Source organism: Pelobates fuscus, chromosome 3 (genome assembly GCF_036172605.1).
Source record: "Pelobates fuscus isolate aPelFus1 chromosome 3, aPelFus1.pri, whole genome shotgun sequence".
NCBI classification, from domain to species: domain Eukaryota; kingdom Metazoa; phylum Chordata; class Amphibia; order Anura; family Pelobatidae; genus Pelobates; species Pelobates fuscus.
The window spans coordinates 283,869,323-283,894,120 of NC_086319.1; the positions used below are offsets into that span (position 1 = coordinate 283,869,323).

General features: G+C 37.7%; 1 protein-coding gene across 2 annotated transcripts in view; it reads left to right on the forward strand.

Annotated features, from left to right (window-relative positions):
• The window catches only part of ANXA4 (annexin A4), a 29,205-nt gene extending 7,129 nt beyond the window's left edge, over positions 1-22,076 (forward strand). For both annotated transcript variants that reach the window (XM_063448652.1, XM_063448653.1), the window contains exons 2-13: positions 1,966-2,014; positions 2,968-3,055; positions 4,091-4,185; positions 6,068-6,181; positions 10,740-10,830; positions 11,079-11,158; positions 15,052-15,108; positions 16,635-16,728; positions 17,615-17,710; positions 19,848-19,906; positions 20,530-20,652; positions 21,915-22,076. In XM_063448652.1, the coding sequence (XP_063304722.1) occupies positions 2,006-2,014; positions 2,968-3,055; positions 4,091-4,185; positions 6,068-6,181; positions 10,740-10,830; positions 11,079-11,158; positions 15,052-15,108; positions 16,635-16,728; positions 17,615-17,710; positions 19,848-19,906; positions 20,530-20,652; positions 21,915-21,974 (966 nt within the window). In that variant the 5' untranslated portion in view covers positions 1,966-2,005 and the 3' untranslated portion in view covers positions 21,975-22,076. The remainder of the gene's footprint in view (positions 1-1,965; positions 2,015-2,967; positions 3,056-4,090; positions 4,186-6,067; positions 6,182-10,739; positions 10,831-11,078; positions 11,159-15,051; positions 15,109-16,634; positions 16,729-17,614; positions 17,711-19,847; positions 19,907-20,529; positions 20,653-21,914) is intronic.
• Positions 22,077-24,798: the final 2,722 nt, after the last annotated feature.

Genomic DNA, 24,798 nt, shown 5'->3' on the forward strand with positions numbered 1-24,798 from the left:
TGTACAGTGGGGGGCGGGGGCGGGGCAGGAGGTCAGTAGTGCTTTCTGGGGTATCCGGTGTCGAAGAGAGCGGCCGCCTCTCCCCGGCTCCAGCCCCCGCAGGCCTCACATTGCGTTGCGGTCTATGGATGAAATGGTGCACCCTCAAAGTTTTAATTGGCAGAGTTTTAGTTTGGTGGTGTGTATTATTTATCTTTTTGATTGCATCTACCACAACAATGTGTATACACATACTTATTTTTTTGTATTTTTTTTATATATTTAAAAAATGTGATATTAAAAGCTTAAGTATTTATGGTACTTGAGTTTTCACTTTAACTCCTTCACGGCTGGGTTTGTGTGTGTGTTATGCAGCTGTCTTCTTTACAACATACATACTGAATTTAAATGCTCTAAATATCACTGCGATCACTAGTGACCTACCACAAGACAGGTGATTGTGAAGTAGGCCTTCTCTGTGAATGCCATGCCTATAACTCTCTGGCACCGGCTCAATTAGACATTGTAGAAGTAGTCTCTGATTGCCCCTAGAATAAAAATTACACATGTTTTAGTAAAATCACAAAAAAATCAAACCTTGCCATAATTTTGGCTTGGTTGGCAACAAAATGATTAAAGGAGCACTATAGGGTCAGGAACACAAACCTGTATTCCTGGCCCTATAGTGTTAAAACCACTATATAGCCCCCCAGGCCCGCTCTTGCCTCCCCAAATATAGTAAAATCTTACTTGTATTAAAGTCTGCAGCTCCTGGATCTGCCCCAGTTTGCCTGTCAACTGCCTCTGTCTGCAGACATCATCAGAAGTAGTGGTCTGAGCCAATCACAGTGCTTCCCCATAGGATTGGCTGAGACTGTCAAGGAGGCAGATCCGGGGCAGAGCCAGCACAAGTAAAACACTGCCCTGGCCCATCAGCTTCTCAATGCATCTCTATGCCGAAAGTTCAGTATCTGCATGCAGAGGGTGGAGACACTGAATGTCAGTGCTGCTTACTCTGCAGCACTGCCCAGGGAAGCACATCTAGTAGCCAGCTGAGGAGTGGCCAGTGGAGTGATCACTAGGCTGTAATGTAAACACTGCATTTTCTCTGAAAATACCTTGTTTACAGCAAAAAGCCAGAAGGGAATGATTCTACTCACTAGAACAAATGCAATAAGTTGTAGCTGTACTGGTCACTATAGTGTCCCTGAAAACTCAAATACCCTAATGGGTCTACTTGATACAGTATATACTCTTTGTGTAAAAAAAATTGGTTTCTGCAGCTGATAATAAAGTTAGTGTCAGCATGCTTAATTTGGCTAAAGATTAGTTTAACAACTCCAAATCAGTTAGTTGCCATATTTTCCCTGTAACCTAAAAAAAAAAAAAAATAAATGAAATCCTAGACATAGGACCATATTCACAACTGGGAAGATTAGATTTACTTTAGGTTTGCACTGAGGCCATAATTTTCAGATGGCAGGTGTGGGTGCAAGGGATATATACTTTGTTGCGTGGGTTTCTGGTGATCATCTATGTGTTTGTTGAACTATGGGGATACTGCACAATTTGCACACATGCTTTCTGTTCCTTCCCAGATGGTGCTGTTTACACAAACCATAAAATGTAAAAGCCTGTTAGATTGTATCTTGCTATGTGCATTTTAGCTGGAATAATTTAATGCGTTTTGTAAGTACACCTGGCAATCAATCTTCCCATCTGGATACATGGCACTCGTGCCGTGTTTTAATTATTTTTTTTTGTGTGTAATTATCCCATACTTCCTTTAGATTGTAAGCTTACTTTAATTGACCCCACCTTGTTCTAGTGTGTTGAACTTGTTACTTATATCATGCACAACCCATTATATTTAAATGTGTAGCTTAACATCCATATACTGTGGTAAGGTTTATTTATTGTCTCCATTATATTTGATAGACAGCAGTCTAATATATATATATTTATTTATTATTTTTTTTATTACAGGAGACATCTGTCCTAGAAAACTGTAGATTGGATATAAATCATGGCAACTGTGAGTATTAATTGCCTTCTGGATTCTATTTAACAAATCCACATCATAAACCTTATCATTGTAAATAGATTAATGTAAAAAAACATTATCACATACTGATAGCCAGGTCACACTGTGAGATAAGCTGACATGTTTGCATGACTTAAACTTATATCCTGTTCACTGCTGGAAAACCAGTTTGAATGGACATTGTGTGTATCTAGTGCTATTCTATTTGAAGAGTGCATAAAGTCCTGTCCTGGAGATAATAAAGAATTAACACATTCAGATCCAATAGTTCTTTATTAATGCTATATTGCTTTTGACTTGTACATATAGAACAATCAAGGCTCCTTATCATGAGTAATGGAAGTTAAAGGGTTAACTCCATTAGTTGGCTGATGCTAGTATGCTGTGTTAGCTGGCGTCAAATGCCAATTTTGCACAGTATTGATATTAGCCAGCTTGGGACTCTTGTCTTCTGGGAGCAGTTTAATCTCTGTAGGTGCAGAGTTTCATCGCACCATGACAACTTCAAATCAATGAATATGTCATGGTGCTTGGAGTAACCTTTTTGAAAATACTCACACTCTCTCGCTAGGCTAATGGGTTTTTTACTTAAAGGGACACTATAGTGTAAGAAATACAAACATGTATTCCTGACACTTTAGTTCTAAAATCGCTGCAGAGCTTAGACACCCAGGAAGCACCACTAGTTGCTGCCTAAGTAACTGCCACTAGAGATGTCACTAGGCAGTAACACTAACTTTTTTCTGAAAAGGCTGCGTTTACATCTAAAAAGCCTGCAGGGACATCAGACACCAGAACAATTACATTAAGCTGTACTTCTGGGGACTATAGTGTGCATTTTAAGAAGAACTCCCATGAATACAAAGGTTTGATTAATCTGATGCCAATGACTGACATCCTAGTCTTATGTCAGTGCCTTTTTAACTACTTCTATGTTTTTGTAGATTGGGACAAAGGGAACCATCAAGCCCTATGCTGGCTTCAATGCAGCTGACGATGTGCAGAAACTGAGGAAAGCCATGAAGGGCGCTGGTAAGTACCAGGGCACTTTGTGTTGATTTGCCACTAAAACGAAGCGTTTGAAAACCATTCTCTACAACTCGATGTTAAGAAAGGTATTGGATTTTTTTAATTTATTTTTTTCCTACAGTTGTGGAAGAAAGGTCACGCTGATGGATGCACACCAGCTCCAAGAACATGTTTACAGAGTCTCTCAAAAGCCGATCTCATCAGCTCATTGAAGTGGTCTGGGTGCAGAGTCCCAGTCCCACTTGGTTCTGCAATGTAAATCATTGCAGTTTTTTTTAGAAACTGCAGTGATTACATTGCATGACTAAAACTGCCTGTAGTGGCTGTCAATCAGACAGCCACTAAAGGCACTTCCTAGTGGCTAGGCGACTTTTGGTAACCTAACTGATTCTGGACGTCTGCATGAGGACATCCAACATCAGTTCAATCCTCATAGGAAAGCATTGAAGCATTAAGGCTGCAATGATTACTGATTGGCAGTCACTAGAGGCACTTACTGAATCCTAACGGACTTTTGGTCGCCTAAATGACACTGGACATCCTCAGTCTCTGCATGAGTAAATCCTGTGTCAATGAAATCCCCATGAAGCAATGCTTTTCTATTGGGATGGCCTAATGTGCTCACTGTGGATGCTCATTAGGCACTCCTGCCGAGGGATATTGTCGCTGGAATAAGGTAAATTACTAAAGAGTTTTATAACTTTTTTTAGCTGCAGGGGGAGGGGGTATAGTGTATTCCTGACACTATAGAATCCCTTTAATTTTGAATCATGGATAATGTACATTTACTTGTATTCCTAACATTTAGATTAATCTCTCACTCCCCATACATATTAAAGTGATTTAGTCACTGTTTGTCCCCCACTGTGGCTGACATTCCTCCTCTTGCTGAGATCTATACTGATGATCTAAAGCTACGTTAAAAAGTAGTGGTTCCGGTGCGTAGACTGTCCCTTTAACTGGGATATCTTTAATATTTGTGTTTGTGCTCCGTGTATTCTTTCTACAGCCTGCTTACACCCTATCTCCTTTGTCCAGGTACTGATGAAGATGCCATCATTGACGTGATTGCAAACAGAAGCCTGGCTCAACGCCAAGAAATAAAAACTACATACAAAACCTCTGTTGGGAAGGTAAGACTGCAATAACTAACTACACCTTTAGGGAATAATTAACCTTGGTTTACCTGTGTTGAAGTTGATAATGTTGTTATGAAAATGGATGCATACAAATGAAATGCAAAATTTCTAAAATAAATGCACGCATTTTTTAATAGAGTAAGATTTACCACCTCTATCTTTCAACCCTTTTCTCTGAACAAAAATGTCCCCTTTGTCCATTTTCTCACAATAGGGCGTTATTTCAGCAATCTAAAATTAGCACAGTACATGAGAAATGTCATTTCTGGCTGAAGAAACCCGGGGTTATCTGTATTTGAGTTCCCCAAACCATATCTATACATCACCACTGACTCACTCCTGCCAGTGGTTTTTCTTTTTCCTACAGAATCAGAAAAATTGAAACAACGTATGGACCTCATATTCTCATCAGAAGGAATTGCTTTTCTTTTTCTTTTTCCTTTCCCCAATGTAAAATTGTATAATGTTTATGGAGTATAATAACACAAAGAAGTGTTATAAACATTGTAGAACACAGACTTAAATAATCTCCGATATCACAGGGCATTTAATCGACAGCTGTTTGGTAATGTGACTTTACAAGAGAAAAATTGAGAAATTATTTGAGTGCGGAGAGGCATGAACATCTTGAAATAACGTGAGGCAGCACTGTGGATTGTATAAGCCATTTCCTCAAAAATTATGAGTCTATCAACTTTTTTAAAAGGTTGTGTTGCTGAATCTTGCATAATCAGTATACAAATGTGCAATATTATTGGTCTGTCAACCTGTGGTTTCCTAATAACTCTGTATCTCTCCGCCATTTTTTTTTTAAATTAAATTCATTTTGCCATCTATATAAGGCATCAAAAATATAGTGACACTTTTAGATACTGTCTAATCATTTGTGCACCTGTTGCTAGCTTTACAACAGCGCACAGGAATCCCAATTAGACCGTACATTAATCTTCAAGATCAACTTAAACCAAATGCACATCTGTTTATTTTTACTACCAAATGTATCAATTGACAGCTTGGAATCAACTATGTTTGATAAAATGTGAGTAGCCCATTTTGGCTCTCATCGCCGGTTTCCTTTGTCTATGCCAGACACAAGTCAATATTTTGTACTTGGCTTCTTACAAGTGGAAAATATGAAGCATTTACATATCCTTTTCCTGCTTTATTTCCATGTAACTCACTGATTACAGGTCACTCACTGTAACAATCCATCAAATCTTGAGGCATTCATTTGTTACTTAACGTTTTAAAAATAAAGTTTGTCAAACATCTAGAATAAGAAGTCTGGTAATGACCTTTTTGTGTTTCACATTCATCACATAAAGCACTTCAGTGAGCTTGAGTGTGTCCCTTTGTGTGACAAGTGTCTTATTTTTAATTTTACAAAGCGGGCAGATTTCAAAATTAACATTGCTCCACCTTCCTGGCTGTCAATCAAACAACTGGTCCTGTTGCTTCCTGGTTTAGCTAGCTCTGTGGAGTTAGACTTACGAGGCAGGCATTTTGCCCAGAGTGCCTCCCTTGCAAAAAAATTGATTATTTGATTTGCATTGGGAAGTCTGATTGGCCTGCGACCAAAAATCTAGGCAAGGTTAGAAGGCGAGGTTTGCAAAGGCTTCAGACGAGATCTGCAGCTTTTGCAAGCTATATGGTGTGTGTGTATTCATAACTTAAATGAAAAGATGAATGCATTTAAATGTGTATTTTTTATTTTATTTTATTAAATGTAAACTCAAAACCCTGACTTAATTTTTTGGGGGTCCAATAGAGTGTACCTTTAAGGCCTCTTGACACGTATTTTAGCTGGTTATTATAGTATGTATATGAAAGGAAAAAAAATGAATGTTTGTCTGCATTTCTTTTCCCTTTCTTATAGGAGCTGGAAGATGATTTAAAATCTGAACTCACTGGAAACTTCGAAAAAGTAATTGTTGGCCTCCTGACCCCAATTACTCTGTATGATGTGCAGGAGCTCAAGAAAGCCATAAAGGTGAGTGGCATGATTTACTGGAAGATGACGTGTGTGTTTTTTATTTATTTATTTATTTTCAAAACCGGCTATTCCTCACAACCAAAATATAACATATAGAAGAGAAAAGGGTGAAAAAACAGGGAAAGCAAAGACAAGAGGAAGGCCTGTGCCACCCCTCTAGAAATAGCTCTTAATACAAAGTAATGCCCAGCAATATAGACTTTGTCTATACCACTTATGTGGGATCATGACCAAGTGACCAGACAACATCTAAGATTAATTCATCAAGCCATTGTCTTGCTTTATTTCAAGTTTCAGGTTAAACTAACATTGATGTTGTAACATGGCTAAGCTATCCACAGTCTATGGGCTGCATCTCAATACTACGTGCCCAGCACAAGGAATTGTAACTCACCCTTTGTACGGCACTGTACTTAGTCATATTTCCAGTGTACTCCTTATAATCACAATGTCTGGCACTTTAAATTCTGTGTTCAAGTGAAATGGAGGTATCCATCTACTTATTATTTTTTCCCTGGCCACCACTTACTCCTCTTCAAATGACCGATGATGGAGGCAGATGTTGCCTATTTTTTTGCCAATTATGGAACCATGTTTTTTGTTAAGATCCTACTAACCTTTGATACAACTATCCTGTCTGGAAATTACCCATAGCCATGTTATACTTGACAAACCTTTTTGTTTTGTTTTACTTATGTTGTATTGTTAAATGCAAAAAAGTGAACGTGAATGCTTCATATACACTCTTGACTCCGTATCTATTCTGAAACGATGCCTGACTTATGTGTTGTATTTAACATTCACAATAAAAGGTGTTTAAAAAAACAACCAAACAAACCTGCTATTCCTTGCCACTTTGTGCTCACTAAAACTTTTCATTTATAAATGTATTTTTTGTGTTTGCAATCCCCTGCATAATAAAGTTGGTATCTGTCTAAAGTTCAATAGAATTAGGCCATCTTAATGGTGATACCATCTGGACAGTAGTAATCTACATGTAGGAAAGATAAGGAAAAAGAGCTTCGCATGAGGACAGTAATCTAAATTATATCTTCAGTAGGGCTGCATAACTGTTTCTAGAAATTATAACATTGAGTAAGTTAGGGTTTCTGAATAGCAGAAGTGGGTGACCCGGAAAACCATAACTTTACTGCTATTCATCACAAGATTAGAAAGCGACATCCCTATCAAGACTTTAAGTTGTGGTACAGGACCTAAGGGGGTAACACTGAATCTCACATATGAAAAACACACAAGTGTCTAGTGGGTGATTAAAGCCCAAAAGGCACAGTAGGCCCCGAAGAAATATATATATATAAAAACACAATTTTATTGATTTATACAAAGGGACAGTTAATAACTAATGGTAATAACTTAATTGGTATATAGAGTATAAATCATTTTGTTTTATACTAATATATATAACCTTTTTATTTTACAAAAATTTTTAACAATTCATGTATGATAACTTTTTAAAAGCTGTCTGTTGGGCAATAGAAACAGAGCAGACTAAAAGGGGAGGGGGAGTTCTGATCGGGCAGTCTGCTTAACCACATATCCTGTATTTGGAATGTGAGTGTGGTGGTGGTTAGAATGCAATTGAGCTTTCCTCTGATGTGAGGTCAAGTTCACAGCAGCTGTTAAGTTGTGTTTTGTGGCATATGCGTCCTGCAGATCTGAAAAGAGGCTTGCTAATATGCTCCATTTTCTCTCTTTTTTATTTTATTTTTTAAATTGGTAGAAAAGGTTGGCAGTTGTGTAGTAGATATAAAATGCACAGAATAACAGACATTTTTCATTAAGTCTACATGGCATTGGTTGTGACGCATCTATCTTTTTGTTTAGGAAAGAAGTTTTACATTATTGGCTTTGTATAAGAGCATCCCTATTTTTGTGTTAACTCCTCAGAATATTTCATAGGTCAACTATTCAAAGTGGTAGTCTATTTTAAGGTTGTTTTTTGGTTACTAGGATTAATTGGTATGCATTTTGAAAGCTCTCAAATTTTCCCCTTGTTGCGTTTTGTAGAATAGCAATAGGTGGAGGTTAGGGTGAGAGTCCAAGGCGTAAGTAAATAGTAGAGACAACTCCTTGTTGAATAGTGCCACCTAGTGTTCTTATTGCATGGTCCGAGATTTGGGCTGTTTTCCAAAATAAAACTGTGTGTTAACTCTATCTTTGTGTCTGACTTTAATAAGGTGTATGTAAGGGATGGTTAATGACTGTTTTGATTTATTATATTTTGTAGTAAGATGTGAGGTTTGTGGGTTTTAAATGTTAAATAATGACTTTCGAACCCATGATGGCTGGCAAGGTCGAGTTTCATATGCAGGGCTGAATTTGTTTGGTTGATATCCTAGTCCAGTCAAGGCTTTGCACTTAGTCCCCGTGTACATACATCGATAAGTAGCCATTCACTTATCAACACAATCATGCCCAGACTGGCAAACTAAGCAAGTGCCTGGAGGAACGTGATGGCAAACAGGGGTGATCGAGAGAGGGGCTCCACAGCCAGTGGGGAGATCAAAGATCTCCCTCACTGGCAAGATCATCTTGATGCTCAGTGGAAGGATGGAAGTCCTGTCTGGCACAACCGCGAGTACATACAAAGTTCTCTTATCTTAATGCTGTATTAGAGTCTTGCTGCGGGTGATCAAGGCAACACTCTGATACATTCCACAGTGTCAGCTGAAAGGAGGTGTCTGTACCCACTAAGGGCGCTGACAAACCGCATTACCCACTGTACCACAAGGGTCAGTATTCCATCTCCTGTTTTTTGGAGTTCTTTCTTTATGATTTTTTAACTTCGTGTTAATAAAGTACATGCATGAGTATCTGTGTGCAGATACATAAATGATGTGATTATTTTTATTTTTTTTAATGAGAATGACCCCAGCAAACATCACCAAGGTATTTTTATAGAAGGGAAAGTGATGGTTTTCTTGTTTACTGAAACTTGTCCATCTAGCTCCACAGATTTGGACTGTGGAAAATGGGTTTCTATGAAACCAATCATGGTGGCTATGGGGTTTCCTGATTTAATCTCTTCATTTTATAGCATAGAATAGCAAAGATATATCAACTGGCTGCAATTTGTTTACTGTGATGCACGGCTGATTATGTCATCTATGCAATTAATCCCCATAACTAACTGGGAATAATGTGCTATTGTGTGTCGTACGTGTTCTAGTCTGCCTGGAATTAGTGTGAGTTACACTCCTGAATGGCATCTTAAGTCTGCTTATAATTAAGCCCTAGCAAGTGGTAATTCAGCCCTGGTGAATGTGCCATGATCCCTCAAGGCAAGCAGCGGTGGGTAAGTTGTAGTACAAAGTAGTAGCATAGGACTCCGTTTGGAGCCTCAATGTAGTATAAAAGATATGAAAGATTAAATTATGCATTAAGGGAAAAAAAACAACCATGTTGACGTTCTGTAGTAATTTTATAAACCACTTGTCATTCATTTTCATGGTTTATTAAAATGCGTCTGGAAATCATTAATGCAACTATTTCCCTTTATCTAGCATATTTATTTAAAAAACAAACAAAAACACACTTTAACCCCTTCCCGACCGCAGACGGAAATTTTCCGTCAACCTTGTTCTTCAGTTAAGGACCGTCATTTACTAAAGTTAACCCCAGATCACGGCGATCTGTATTAGAGACAGACCGGGAGCACCCGATCGGGCTGCCCCAGCACCGGTGCTCAATGTACTTACCTTCCGCTTCCCTGCACTTCCGGGTTCTGTGTGAAGTGCAGGGAGACGGATAAGTGATGATCCTCTTCCTCTTCATCCAGTGTAAAAAAAAAATTAACGTTAAATACCACCAAAATTAACCCCTTCCCTGCCAATTGATCACTGACTACAGTGATCAATTGGCAGGGTATACATTTTAATGTCATCTGATTTTTTTTTTTATTTTTTTATTTTTTAACCCCTGAGGGTTAATTATTATTATTTTTTTAACCCTCAGGGGTTCAATTTATTTGATTAATTTAAATATTAAATTATATATTTAGCTAGCTGGGATGGGTGGAAGTTAGTGGGGAATTTGGTATTAGGCTAACTAGGGGTTAACGTTAAAAAAAGTTTTAAAATAAGCTTTAAAAAGGTAAAAAAAAAAGTCATGAGCTAATACTCTATCTCTCCATACTCAGTTATTATTACTTTATTTTGTTTTCTCCATTTTGAGGATTTTTATCTTAGCGTTATTAAAAGTTAAGTTTTATTATATACATATCCACAAGGGGGCGTCCAACTCCTCTCAGACCTACTAGGTTTGTTCGTCATTAAGCGTAAGACAAGCTTCTGAAGCTGTGTCCTTAAGGGGTTAAAGCAGTATGTGTGTGTTTTTTTTTTTTTGTTTGTTTGTTTGTTTATTTTGGCTTTATGGAATTTCTGTGTTAGTGTTTGCATATATTACAAACCACTGGTAGACCTGAACATCTACTAAACATTTTATACTGTGTAAAACGTACAGCTCATGTGTTAAAACCCTTTTTGCTCAAAGTGCTTTCTTTCTTTCCTTCCCCCCCCACCCCAATATACCTTAGGGTGCAGGCACAGATGAGGGGTGTCTTATAGAGATTCTTGCTTCTCGGTCCACAGAGGAAATCAAACACATCAATGTCACCTACAGATTGAGTAAGTGGGCTGTTTAGTAACTGCTGGTCAGTCTATCTTTGCTAGGATGCTATATACAGCTTGCTCTCAGACTGTCTTCTGTGAAACTTGTAGGATGGTGTTTGTCATTTAATTTTTATTTAATTTTCTAATACCTGATTTTTCTGTTTTATGACTTCATGAACTGATGTCCTTTGATGTTTCAATACTTAATCTCACTTTTTTTTCCCTTCTCATTTTTTTTATCCAACTTTCTTCCTGGTTTGCAGAACATGGAAAATCTCTGGAGGATGACATTTGTTCAGACACCTCTTTTATGTTCCAGAGAGTGTTGGTGTCTTTGGCTGCTGTAAGTATAACTATACAAGCTTCAGAATTGTGGTGTTTGTTTTTATATATGTATAAGTGATATTGTGCATATTCTCAAGAAATTGCAATTTTGATGATTTTTTTTTTTTTTTATGAATAATAAGCATCATGAAAAGGACACTTTAGTCACCAGAACAACTGCAGCTTCTTGTATTTATTCTTGTGAGTATAAGCATTCCCCACTGGCCACTCCTCATATGGCTGCTATAAGTGCTTCCTGAGGCATTCGTGCACACTGTACAGCACCGCCATTCAGTGTCACCACACTCTGCATGGAGACACTGAACTTTCCTCATAGAGATGCATTGATCCAATTCATCTCTATGAGGAGATGCTGATTGGCCAGGGCTGTGTTTGGCTTGTGCTGGCTCTGCCCCTTATCTGCCTCCTTGGCAATCTTAGCCAATCCAATCCTTTCCAAGGGAAAGCTTTGTGATTTTCTTTGATCAACACTTCTGATGTCTGCCAAGCAGGCAGTTTAGGGGCAGAGCCAGGAACAGACCGGACCAAAGGGAAGAGGGGGCTAGATAGTGTTTTTAACACTTTTAAGGTCAGGAGTACTTGTTTGTATTCCTGACCATATAGTGTTCCTTTTACCCCTTAGTGACTGCGGACATACATGGTACGTCAGCCAAAAAAGGTTAACGACCGCTGACGTACCCTGAGGGGTCGAGGCGCTCAGTAAATGTAAAAATAAATAAATAAATTAACCCCATGTACCGGGTACGTCCGACAAAATACAGTAGTTAAGGCCCGCAGACATGCCTAGTATGTCTGTGGCAAATAGGAGCCCTGGACCGGTGATCCACGGCGATCACGGTCGGGGGGGACTGCCGGAGACCCCTGCTGCAGCTCCGGTCCTCCAGGGCCATGTGATCACCATGATCACATCGCCGCAATAGGAATCTAGGAGCTGCCAGCAGGGGGGCTGTCTGAGCTGTCAGGGAGATGCCCAGGCTGCTATAAAATAAATGTTATACATATATTATATTCTAAAATAATTAAAGCATTTTATAATATATTATGCATATATAATGCATATATGATTTCATTATAAGTGTACTTTGAGATCTACACATCTCAAAATACACTTCTAATGAAATTATATATATGCATGTATAATCTATTATAAAATGCTTTAATTTTAATATATTATACATATACAGGAAGTGTGTGTATGTAATAAATAAAAATGCTAACTTTGGCCAGCGTTTGTGACGTGAGACCCAGCAAACCAATCTGGTAAACTGAATTGTTCAAGCCCTATATTGACCCTGTAACATTCCAAAACACCATCAAAACCTTTACTTGGGGGGTAATGTTATACTCGGGAGACTTCACTGAACACAAATGTGAGTGTTTTAAAAAGTAAAACGTATCCCGACGATAAAAGTGCAGTTTTTGTGTAAAAAAATAAATAAAATAAAATGCTAAAAACTAATAAAAATGCTAACTTTGGCAAGCGTTTGTGGCTAAGTGGCTACTACAAAAGACATGGACATACCCCATTTTGAATACTGTGGATTGTCTACTTTTACATATGGTATGCCATGATGGGGTTAATTTTCATTCCTGGGCTGCCAAACGGTCTCAAAGGCAAAATAGCCCCAGCAAACTAATCTGGCAAATTCCAATGTGCAAACATGGAAAAGGGGAAAGCCCTACATTTGACCCCTGTAAGTTTGCAAAAACACATAAAACCTGTACATTGGGGGCACTGTTGTACTCGGGAGAAATTGCTAAACACATATTGGGGTGTTCTTTGTCAGTAACACATAACAGGAACTAAGAATCCATGCCTAAAGTACAATGTAAGAGACCAATAACACAAAAAAATTACTATCAAAAAGTTTGACAAAGACTGGTGGTAGAATTAGTGCATGGGAAGTGTTACAATACCACCATTTGAAATGCCCCTAGGGTGTCTACTTTTCAAAAATATATGGTTTGATAGGGGTAAATTACATTGGCCGGCTTCAAAAATGTCCCAAATAGGACATGGGTGCATGACGACCAGATGTAAAAACTCCAAGTTGGAAAACTGTAATGCGCACCCTCCAAATAAGGTCTTTTAGCCCCCAGAGAACTGGACACACCTATACATGGGGGGGTATCGCTGTACTCAGGAGATGTTGCTGAACACATATGGGGTGTTCTTTGGCAGTAAACCTTAAAGTTCTCCGTACATGTATTCTTAAATTGTAATGTGTATCAAAAAATCACCATTTATTTTTGTTTTTAAATTTGGCATAGATTGGTGGTAAAATGGTTGCATGAAAAGAGTCAAAATACCCCAAGTTTAATACCTTTGGTTGTCTTCTTTTAAAAAATATTACATGTGACGGGTTATTCAGGGATTCCTGACAGATATCAGTGTTACAATGTAACTTGCGTTGATTTTTAAATAAAGTGTTTTTTTTCATCATATTTTATAATAATTTTTATAGTAAAGTATGATATGATGAAAATAATGGTATCTTTAGAAAGACCATTTAATGTCGAGAAAAACAGTATATAATATGTGTGGGTACAGTAAATGAGTAAGGGGAAAATTACAGCTAAAAACAAACACCGCAGAAATGTAAAAACAGCCCTGGTCATTAACGGTAAAAAAAAATTGAAAAGTGGTCTGGTCACTAAGGGGTTTAGGTCCACTGAATAAATAGGTTTGTTGTGTGTGTGTGTGTGTGTGTGTGTGTTTGGGTATTTTTTTTTATTTTATTTTTTCTTGGGCAAATGCCAGTCACTACCATATCAATGAGCATCCAAAACAAAAGCTGTAGAATGAACAGCAAACTGAGATTTGAATCTGCAGCAAAATTAACTATGAGTGGGACAAACTGAAAGAAAAAGTGGGAGGGGAAAGAGGGGTTAACAGGAAATGGAATAGAAGGTGTTGAGTGTCATATTCGGTGTATTTTATAAAATCTATTGTTTATTCATTGTGCTAGCAAAGTTGTCAATTTAAATAGATTTTCATATGACTATTCCTGCTACTCCTTTAGTTATGTGTAAGCCCGTTTTGTTCAGGTAAGCTGAAGTGAAACTGACAGGTGTGGTTAAGTAGTTGCCTTTGAACTCTGAGAAGAATAAAGAGTAGAGAAAGTAGAACACAAGCAAATCCTGTACAAAAGTATAAAGCTCATGTGCTGCACTATCCCCTCAAATCTGCATTAAACTAAAAAAAAATAACGATGCTTTAGCAGTTATTTGTCAATAGTAGAGTTGCTACGCCCAGAGCATTGTCCAATATCGTAATTAAGAAGCATAGTCTCGTTTGTTACCCAGTGTCCTGTGACCCCTATAAGTGACAACTCTGTTTCTTACCTAATGCTTTGTACAAGAAATGGTAGGCCATAATGGAAAGGCTGTAACCATGCTAGCTATTTGCGTAGTATGCCCACGTAGGTCCTCCAGGAGGAGATGCACTTCAGTACAAGTCTCTTCGCTGTTTGCTCAGCACCCTGGGGCATTGCATGCAGATGCAGCCTACTACATTAGTGTTTGGAATTATCCAGTTAGGCTTAGTAAGGTCTTTAGAACCTCTATAGTCTCTCTGGCCACCAAGCTGACTGGTGCTGCTCTTCACTTGTACATTGTCTTTTCTAACTGGCTTGGGGGGGGAGGGGGGAAACATTCTAAGAGCAAGTCCTTGGCATTCATTACTGCCCTTCATATGCAATTTTTGGCATCTTAAGGTAGAGCCTGTGTTTTCAAGATATAAGGGAACCACCCTGTGTGCATTTTGTATTTAGTCCTATTTTACTAATTTGCTTGTCTACCATACGCAAGCTCAACTTTATACTGAATGACTATTTATAATATTATATGCCTGATCTTCCCCCCCCCCCAACCTTTCTGGTTTATTTACAGGGTGGCAGAGACCAAAGTAAGAATGTTAATGATTCTCTTGCGAAACAGGATGCCAAGGTAAGTGTTCCTGGCAGCTTGTTTTGTCATATACTCTTTTTATATTTTGTGTAAATCTATCACTGTATATATACTATCCATTATCCTAATGATAAATATTGTATACAGTTTAACTACATTAAGGACTTTTTTTTTTTTTTTTAAGAAATTGATTGTTTGGTCATATTGAACAAGATCCTACCACGTATATATAAATTCGGAGTTGCCCAAATTTCCTATTATAGAAACCCTGAACACTCCTTAGATGTGATAATGTCATGTGTGGAAAAGGTGTACACAGCTACTGCCTACTAAAGTCACTCCAGTGTATTCATTGAACACTCAAGTTCCTTCTATTTCCTGATGTGTTAAACCTAATGCCAGGGAATTGCTAGAGTCTTGTTCTCTTATTCTCAGTGTACATCTGTAATACCCCTATTAAATTGGTAGGGGTGTCTTACATGCTCCAAAACCAGTTTTCTACAGGCCTTCAACAATAGATTGAAAAAGGTGTGTTTTTTTTTTTTGTTGTGTTTTTTTTTTTTTTTTTTTACGCCATTTGTTATCCACTTTTCACACTTTCAAAATCCATCTACAAACTTTAAAACTAACAATTTCTCTAACCTGTTATTGGCAACCGAGACACTGTTACAGTATTTTTTATCTAATCCTGCAGCCTTTGGCATCTTTATGATGCATCAAGGAAAGTTTTATTTATTTATATATTAATTTTTTTTTTTAAAGCAGCGGATCAAGGGATACAGTCTTCAACATAACAAAGGAAAATAATACCTCGTCCTCCATTTTAGTAATGGCACATTAGGCCCCTCAATCTAATACCTATTAATGTTAATCTAAACAAAATATATTCTACAATTCACTTTGGTGTTTTTTTTTTTTTTGGGGGGGGGGAGCCTTTCGTCTGTGCAAGGTGATTTGCAAAGACAGCCAAACTTATTAAGTGAAAGGGATTTTATTTTGATCTAAGATTTTTTTCCCTTCTCTCCTTACTGTTTCTGAAATCTGTCTTTTTATTCACTGTTTCTGTGCTGTGAATTTGAGCTGTCTGACATCTATGATCCAAGCACACGCTGAGTATACCAAAACGTAAAGAACTCCGCCTGCATCTTTTTGCCTAATAATCTGCTGTAGCCTGTGACAGCTGAGAAATCATTCCCTTTTTAGTATAAAAGAATGAATACAGTGCTTTGTACGTTTTATTTAGCACCTGAGGTGGTGATGGGTCTGGAAAGCTTTTTAATTTCCATTTCTCCTATTCAGTAGTCTCTTAGTATCTTTGTAAAAAATTTGGATATTCTATTCTTCTATTGAGAATCAAACAAATTTCTAGATTTGATGCTTTAATGCCTGTTCGACTGTTGCCCTAATTTTAAAACCAAGTGAAAGGCTAGATAGAATATTTGCTTTGCATGAACATGTTTCTTCTACAATGTGTAGCTATTTAGCATTTGGAACGTATGTGTATGCGTCTAGAAAGCAGGGGATTTTGCTTTAGTATTCCCATTTTTGCCATGCACTCTTTTTAGGAATTGTATGAAGCTGGAGAAAAGAAATGGGGAACAGATGAAGTGAAGTTCCTAACCATTCTTTGTACTAGAAACCGCCATCATTTACTAAAAGGTGATCCTTTTTCATGCCCTTCACGAATCAAGTGTGTCTGTTATAATACTAATCGTACTTGGATTATACAATATGATACTTGACTTTTTTTTTTATATAATAATATAAAATGTATATTTTTATTAAGGTATACATGTTGACAACATTTGTAATCCCACCCCTGCATATGACTTTTGTGTTTTGTTTTTTTTACCCCTAAATTTTTCAATTGTTGTGCACTATTCCTTAATCTGTAGATAATAGACTATAGCATACTAATTTGGTGTCTTTGTGTATGATATAACATATTTAATACCAGATAAGGGATCTATATTGTATAATACACACATTCTCATCCACACATACATATGCATTACACACATAATCACACACACAGACACAATTTTTATTTATACTTGTAAAGAGGTCTACTAAGCCTCCTGCACAGCTCATATTGGCCCCTTGTAGTGATGCCATGTCACATCCCAGGTGCTGGAAGTTGTACAAGAAGAATATAGTAGGTATACAGCTCCCTCGCTGTCCTTTTCCCGTCCTGACCAGTATGTTTGGGCAGACCAGGCACCTGCCACGTGGGTAGGAAACTGCCTACTCTGCCATAGTGAAAACCCCAAAGTGCAAGGCTGTTCTTGCTCCCCCCCTCTTGGAGTGTCTTAAAGCAGTCACCTGGGCCCAACCCTGCTTGGGACCATATCTCATGATTTTTAGCATGTGTGTTTGTGGGCCTGAAAATTCCAGGAGGCGAGCCTAATAAAACATACGTTGTCGTTTGCTGGTTTAAATGTTGATAGAGACGGTGCTTAAATTATAATCTTAATTTCTGGTTAAACCTCATTTCGGCAAATTATACTGTGTGAACCGGCTCTTCTTTTTATTTAATTTCATGCAGTTTTTGATGAATACAAAAAAATTGCAAAGAAGGATATTGAGGCCAGTATCAAGTCTGAAATGTCTGGGCACTTTGAAGATGCTCTCTTGGCTATTGGTAAGATTTTTATTTATTAATAACTTTATTTATTTTTGTTTATTATGCACATTTTTGTATTAAGGCATTTATTACATGTTAGACTGCTAGAGTCCTTAAATCCAATTTAATTGATTTCAAAGGCTTTTTGCAGCCTTGACTTATGAAAAGATTGCGAATGAGTCATACAGTAGTTATTTTAAACGAAATGCACACGGCTTTGACAACTAATATGAATGCCTTTATACGGCAAATTAACTGTAAAGGCATATTCATGCAATCAAAGAATTCTTGGAATAGATTAAAAATATAAAAGAAAATATTTCTTAGTTTTTTCTGACGTATAATGCAAGGTAGGATTTAGGATCTATTGAGGCAAGCTATTGAGGTTTATCTGAAGTTTTGCCTCTTATCAGGATTCTCACATTCTCCTTTTTTGTTACACTGAGAAAGTAACCACAAAGTGGCTTTAAAGGAACCGGTCACCCCCACGCCCGCTACAATGATATAAAAAAAAACTGTTAAAGGACCACTCTAGGCACCCAGACCACTTCAGCTTAATGAGGTGGTCTGGGTGCCAGGTCCTTCTAGGGTTAACCCATTTTTTCATAAACATAGCAGTTTCAGAGAAACTGCTATGTTTATGAATGGGTTAAGCCTTCCCCCTATGTCCTCTAGTGGCTGTCTCACTGACAGCCGCTAGAGGCGCTTGCGTGATTCTCACTGTGAAAATCACAGTGAGAGCACGCAAGCGTCCATAGGAAAGCATTATGAATGCTTTCCTATGTGACCGGCTGAATGCGCGCGCAGCTCTTGCCGCGCGTGCGCATTCAGCCGACGGGGAGGATCGGAGGAGGAGAGCAGGAGGAGATCTCTCCGCCCAGCGCTGGAAAAAGGTAAGATTTAACCCCTTTCCCCTTTCCAGAGCCGGGCGGGAGGGGGTCCCTGAGGGTGGGGGCACCCTCAGGGCACTCTAGTGCCAAGAAAACGAGTATGCTTTCCTGGCACTAGAGTGGTCCTTTAAAGTGTTTGCACAGGCTAGCACTTAAATGAAAACTGGAATTTTCTATACCTTTTGGAAGGTTTATGTTCTTTTTCTTGCACATGATAAAGCTATTGAACAATGCAGGAGCACCAGAAAGAAAAGCTGCAAGCCTAACGAGTTTGTTGTTGGGAGACTGGCTCATGGCTTGGTTATTATACATTCAGCTCCCAACATTGGCCTCAATTTTAATATTGTTTGATAAGCTTTACAAATTTCATATTTTTGGATAATATTACAAACATTTTAAATTTTGTGATATTAAATTTTTAAAAGCTCATCAAAAATATTAAATTAAGGCCATGGGCTACTTTATATTACAACAGTCTAGCTGCCTAGTCTGAAGAAAAAAATAGAAGAGCAAAGATGTGAGGGGAGAACACACTAGTGACGTCATATAAAGTGCATGCAGGTTGATGACTGATGATTCTGCTGCACTGTGAAGAGCAGGGCAAGGGATAGTGAACATTGAGTTGTATTACTGACTAATTTGACTGAGGTGAAACAAGATGGCAGATGAAACAAGAGAAAGGTAGACAAGGGTTTTAGTAAAAAAACAAAACAAAAAAACCCACCCCAAAACTCGACATGCGCGATTAAAAACAAAAACCTTTTATAACATAGAAGTAAATGGCATAAAGCTTAATATAAGTTCTTATAAGAAGTCCATTTTCCCTGTGCACACCATACAAGATCTTACTTGGGTCAGAGGGAAACTTTAATCTGGATTGTCAGAGTGAGTGTCTTAAATTAAAGGGGCAAAGGTTTAAAAATAATTTCAGGAAGTATTGCTTTACTGAGAGGGTAGTGGATATATGGAATAGCCTTCCAGCTGAAGTGGTAGAGGTTAACACAGTAAAGGAGTTTAAGCATGCGTGGGATAGGCATAAGGCTATCCTAATTACAAGATAAGGCCAGGGACTAATGAGAGTATTTACAAAATTGGGCAGACTAGATGGGCCGAATGGTTCTTATCTGCTGTCACATTCTATGTTTCTATGAGTGAATGGACATATAGTGGCTTAAAACTGCCTTTACGATGTTAGGAGTTTCTCATTATTTATAAGTTATCAGATGCTGTCCCTATTTTATGTTTACTGTTGCTTTGCCTTTCAGTCAAATGCTTGAGGAGCAGACCTGCCTACTTTGCTGAAAGATTATATAAATCTATGAAGGTAACACAAATATCAGAAAGCTCATAATGCAAGTTCTATATTTGAGATGTTACTAATTTTCTTTAATATAGTGTATGCACCGGGTAAGCTATGTTGCTGTGGTTCAAGGCCTGCTGCTGTGTCAAAGCTTGGCTATTACCGCTGTAAATAAGTACAATCAAATTAATTGGTGTACTTGGCCTCCGCCTCCTATAACTTAACATTTTTTTGGAAATAACTTTCAAGAGAAATAAAACTGCAAATGGATTATGGACATAATTTGGTTTATTATGTGTGTAGATTGACTACATGGTTTTGGAGACATTTTGACACCTTTTGAAACAATAAATATTGTCCAAACCCTATTTGGAAATGGGTCAATAGGAGAGGCCAAATGATTAATAACATAATGTCCAAAGTACACTCAACAATGGCTGTTTTTTAACATGGAAGGACAGAACTCTGAACATCAGTAATAAGCAACCACTTATAAATATAGCACAGCGTAACTGACTATGTGGCTTATTCACTTGACTCCTTAGATTTCAAAACTTGTTAAGTCTGTTTTTCTGAACCATTGCTGTTAACTTATAGCTTGACTTCCACCTCATAAAAAAAATGTATTTCCCCCCTCCTCTCCTTAGGGCCTAGGTACAGATGATAATACATTAATAAGAGTTATGGTTTCTCGCTGTGAGATTGACATGCTGGAAATTCGTTCTGAGTTCAAGAAAGCTTATGGGAAATCCCTGCACTCCTTTATCAAGGTGAGTTCTGGCTGTATACTTTTTCGGGACTATCGGTTCCCTTTTAAGGACTTTAATATCAATGAGGAGCAGTGGGTAAGGAAGATAAGCCTGGCAGTGGTATTCATTTTTTTTTTTTTTTTTTTTTTTTTTTTTTTTATACATTATAGGCAGGATTTGGGGGAAACACTTAAAGATTGAGGTACAATAAATGTGGTGTAAAATAAGTGCATAAGTCACATTTTGCAATAGGGATGTTTCTGAGAAATATTTTAAGGCGAATATTAAAACTGGCAATGGAGAGTGAAAGTGAGAGTAGTTAAAAATAACAGAGGCAGAAAGCTTACAGGGTTCAGTTAATGGGTGTTCCACTGACCTGCAGATAGCGTAACAAAGCGGTTTTAGAAAGATTGTGTTTTATGAAACCGTTCATTATCCAGTTAGACAGGCAATTGCCGACACATTTTAGGAGACAGACGAGAGAACTTGGGAGGTGAGGTACATCTTGGGGTCCTCAGCATATAGATGAAACTGAAGTTCAAAGAAACTAATAAGGCCACTAAGATAGGCTGTATAGTGAGCATAAAAGCTGAACCTTTCAGAATGCTGAAAAAAAATATTGGCAGGGAGAAATATGAGACAAAATTCTGGGTATCCTCATTACCAATTTCTTCTTGAAATGGTTTAACCCATCCGTCCTCACTTTTTATTTCCGCTCTCTTTTTCTTTTTCCATCGCCCAGCTATATACGGTAGTTTAGTTTTGTTTCCTCTTTAAAGCTTTTATGTTTAATTGACCCTTTTTTACGTAGGACAACGCTCTTGCTATGTTTATTATGATTTTCTTATAGAATGCTTCTAAATATTGTTCATGTACTGTTGCATCCTTTTTATAATATTTTGAATTACAAAAAAAGTTAGTTCTGATTGGCTTTTCGTTTTTTTCTAAAGCCGTTACCCATACTTTTTTCTAACTTAGATAAGTGAGACCAACTTGGCACGCTTTTGTACTAATCCGATGAGTGCTATAGCAGGGCCCATAACACCTAGCCAGGGTTAGACTTGGAAAGCATTATAGAATTTGTAGTACAAATTAACTAGGGTTCCTGGCTGCTGTTCCAGTTATTGTGCGATTTGAGGGTTATTTATGAGCATGTCTCCCACACTGACACAAGAGAAAATAAATAATATAGTTCTAATTGGTGCTCAAATTACATGTATCATGTTAGGTTGAACACCTACTTGGATTTTATGTTTTTTAACTTCTTTTTATATTTTTTTCAGGGTGATTGCTCTGGGGATTACAGGAAAGTGCTTCTTAAACTTTGTGGTGGAGAGGACTGAATTAAGCTCTTTGTGTCCAGAATACATCTCATACTTTCAACACATCCTTTTAAAAAAACAAACACATAAAACTTAAATAAATTGATGCCTTTTTATGATTAATTGACTCTTGTATTTTATTTACTCTCTGAGTCAGCCAATGTTCAGGCACTGCATTTAGACAGCCTATATTTACATTAATGAGACCTTTATGGTGGATGTCATATATTGATGCAGTTGGGCTGTTTCAGTATACTTAAGAGTTTTACAAACAAATCCTGCTTATATTCAGATGTGAATATTATTCACTCTGGTTCAAATACTCTAATGCACACTATAGGACTCTTTCACTCCAACACAATAAATTTAAAGTGAACCTGTTAACAATTAAACTTGCCTGATGTCCTCCCATACATATTAAATACACAATCACAGATACTGTACATGGTGTATTCAATGTTAAATCTAAAGATTTATTTACTTTCCCGTCATTCCAGCGCTGGTTCGGGAGTGTGACTCTGTGTAACACTCAACTGCTGGCTGTTCACCGCTCCACTTCTGTTCTTCTTTAATTTGCCCTGCTTGGGATGCATCCCGTCAGACATTGGCATGCTGGCTTTGTTGCCAGCGTTGGAATGGAGTGACTTCATGTGTGCCGCTGTTGGAACGGTGTGGCGTCCTGTTACTCCGTTCCTGGACTTCTAGTGCCAGCTAAGGAGTTTCCATAGCAACTGCACAGCATGCCAGGTCTTCTTTCATGTTTGCAGAAGCCGAATGCTGATCCCACTGGCCATTTATCATATAAACACTCTCGGCCAATGAATGACATTCTATGCATAGAAGTATGCATTGAATTGTCTGACATTAACCAGCCAGAATATAAAAATCAATAAGGAGCGCACCCAAAAGAAAAGTAAAATACAAAAAACAAAAACTTTATTGTATATACTCGACACACATGTAGTACCTACAAAGACATTCAAAGGAATAATGTCCATAACAATTTACTAAACCTACCAACATGCTATATAATGAACACAATACATACCAAATATAAAGTAGAACCAAAGAGATATATATGCTTGAACAAATAAGAGAACAGGGAGATATCAAAGGGCACAAAAAGGATAAAAATACCCCCAACGACTCTGCAAGAAGCCTTTGTCAAGGTGGTGTTTGTGTAGGTCCATTTTTTTTAAAAACTATGGAAAATGTCCTTTTTCCAGACATTTCACTGGGAGCAGGAGGAAATAGTTTAGACTATGTAAGGGATTTTAATGTAGGCCACTACATTTTATTTATTTATATATATATATATATATATATATATATATATATATATATATATTTTTTTTTTTAATTTCATTTAATGTTTTTATGCTGGTATACTGTTGTCAGCGGGTGCTTTGAGTGGTTTTTGCTTAGTATATTTTGTAGTATGGGTAGTTAATGGCTGAGTAGGCAGGCTGCACGTGCAGCTGCACAAAATGAGCCTTTTTAATGGCAATACTTGCAGAAATAAACAGTGTTTTAGCATTATTCACAAATGGAAAGCTAAAGTGCAGAAATAGAAACATAATTGCTTTCAGATTAGATTCAGAATGATGTAATGAATGGTAACTGGAATTCTACAGGTTTCTAAACTGGCCACGTGAGCATTTCATCTCTGGTTTTCCAAAAGCATTTCATTGTACTTTTATTACAACTGAATACATTAATAATCCAACCCCCTGTGTAAAATATATTGTATATTTCTCACAATTTATAAAATACATAAATAGACAACCAAAATGTATAAAATATAATCTCATTTTGGTGATATTGTCATGAAGTTGTTTGAAGTGTCCCTTTTAATTTGTTAAAATGTTTTCCCATTCAATACAAACCTCAAAACCACTACAGTATCCTATAGTTGTCCTAGTGCCATCCGTGCTCTGATGCCCTCCGATTGTTGGAATACTTTGATTCTTACCAGGGTCTGATTGGACAATCGGCTAGCTCTACAGGGCTAATGTTGGTGAATTAATAGAAGTTCCAATGAAAGCACGTCTGGCTCTAACTGAACTGTACTTGAGTCTGGGAGCAATGCCCGGTTGACCCCAGGTAAGAAATCAAACTGTTCCAATTCCCCCTAAAATAGAGAAACCATAATTAATTGCATAAAGCATACATAAAAGGGAGTAAACACAAATGGGGAGGGCATAGCGGGAAAGAGGTTTCACTGGACAAGCATGGTTATATTATGAAGGCCAGTTTAAGCCTGCCAAGTTAATTTTCAACATACTCCATACCAAGAGTTCCATACTTTGTGTAAAGCAATTATAGTGTTATGAAGCATATAATTTAAATCATATGTTAATATTCCATCCCTAGTTTTTGTTATGACTGTAGCCTAAGGGTACTGTCTGAGCAAGACAGCCATTATATCCCAGTGTTCTGCCAGGGTAGCTAGTTTTTATTTATTTATTTTTGCTTGTGGTGAGAGTTGAGCCATGCTATTGATTGGCACAGCAGAAAGGTTTCTGAAAACATCTATATAGCAGGCCCTAAACTTCCTCCCAGTAGGAAACAACAGTAGAGGGCATTTACCACATTGTTTTTGTGGCCATATGTGACCTTATTCTCCAAACGGATGAATATAACCCCAGCATCAGCGTCCCAAGAAACAGGACATTCTTGGGGGGTGGGGGCAGCATGTAGGGGGAGTCCAGTGAAGCAATTGCATCTCTGATTCCACCAGTGTTCTCTGCATAGTCCTAAAGTCCAAAGTGTAGCGCAACCGCATCTAATGATAAGCTCACGTTAAGTACTCTGTAAAACAGCAGGAAGCGCCTCTAGTTGCTGT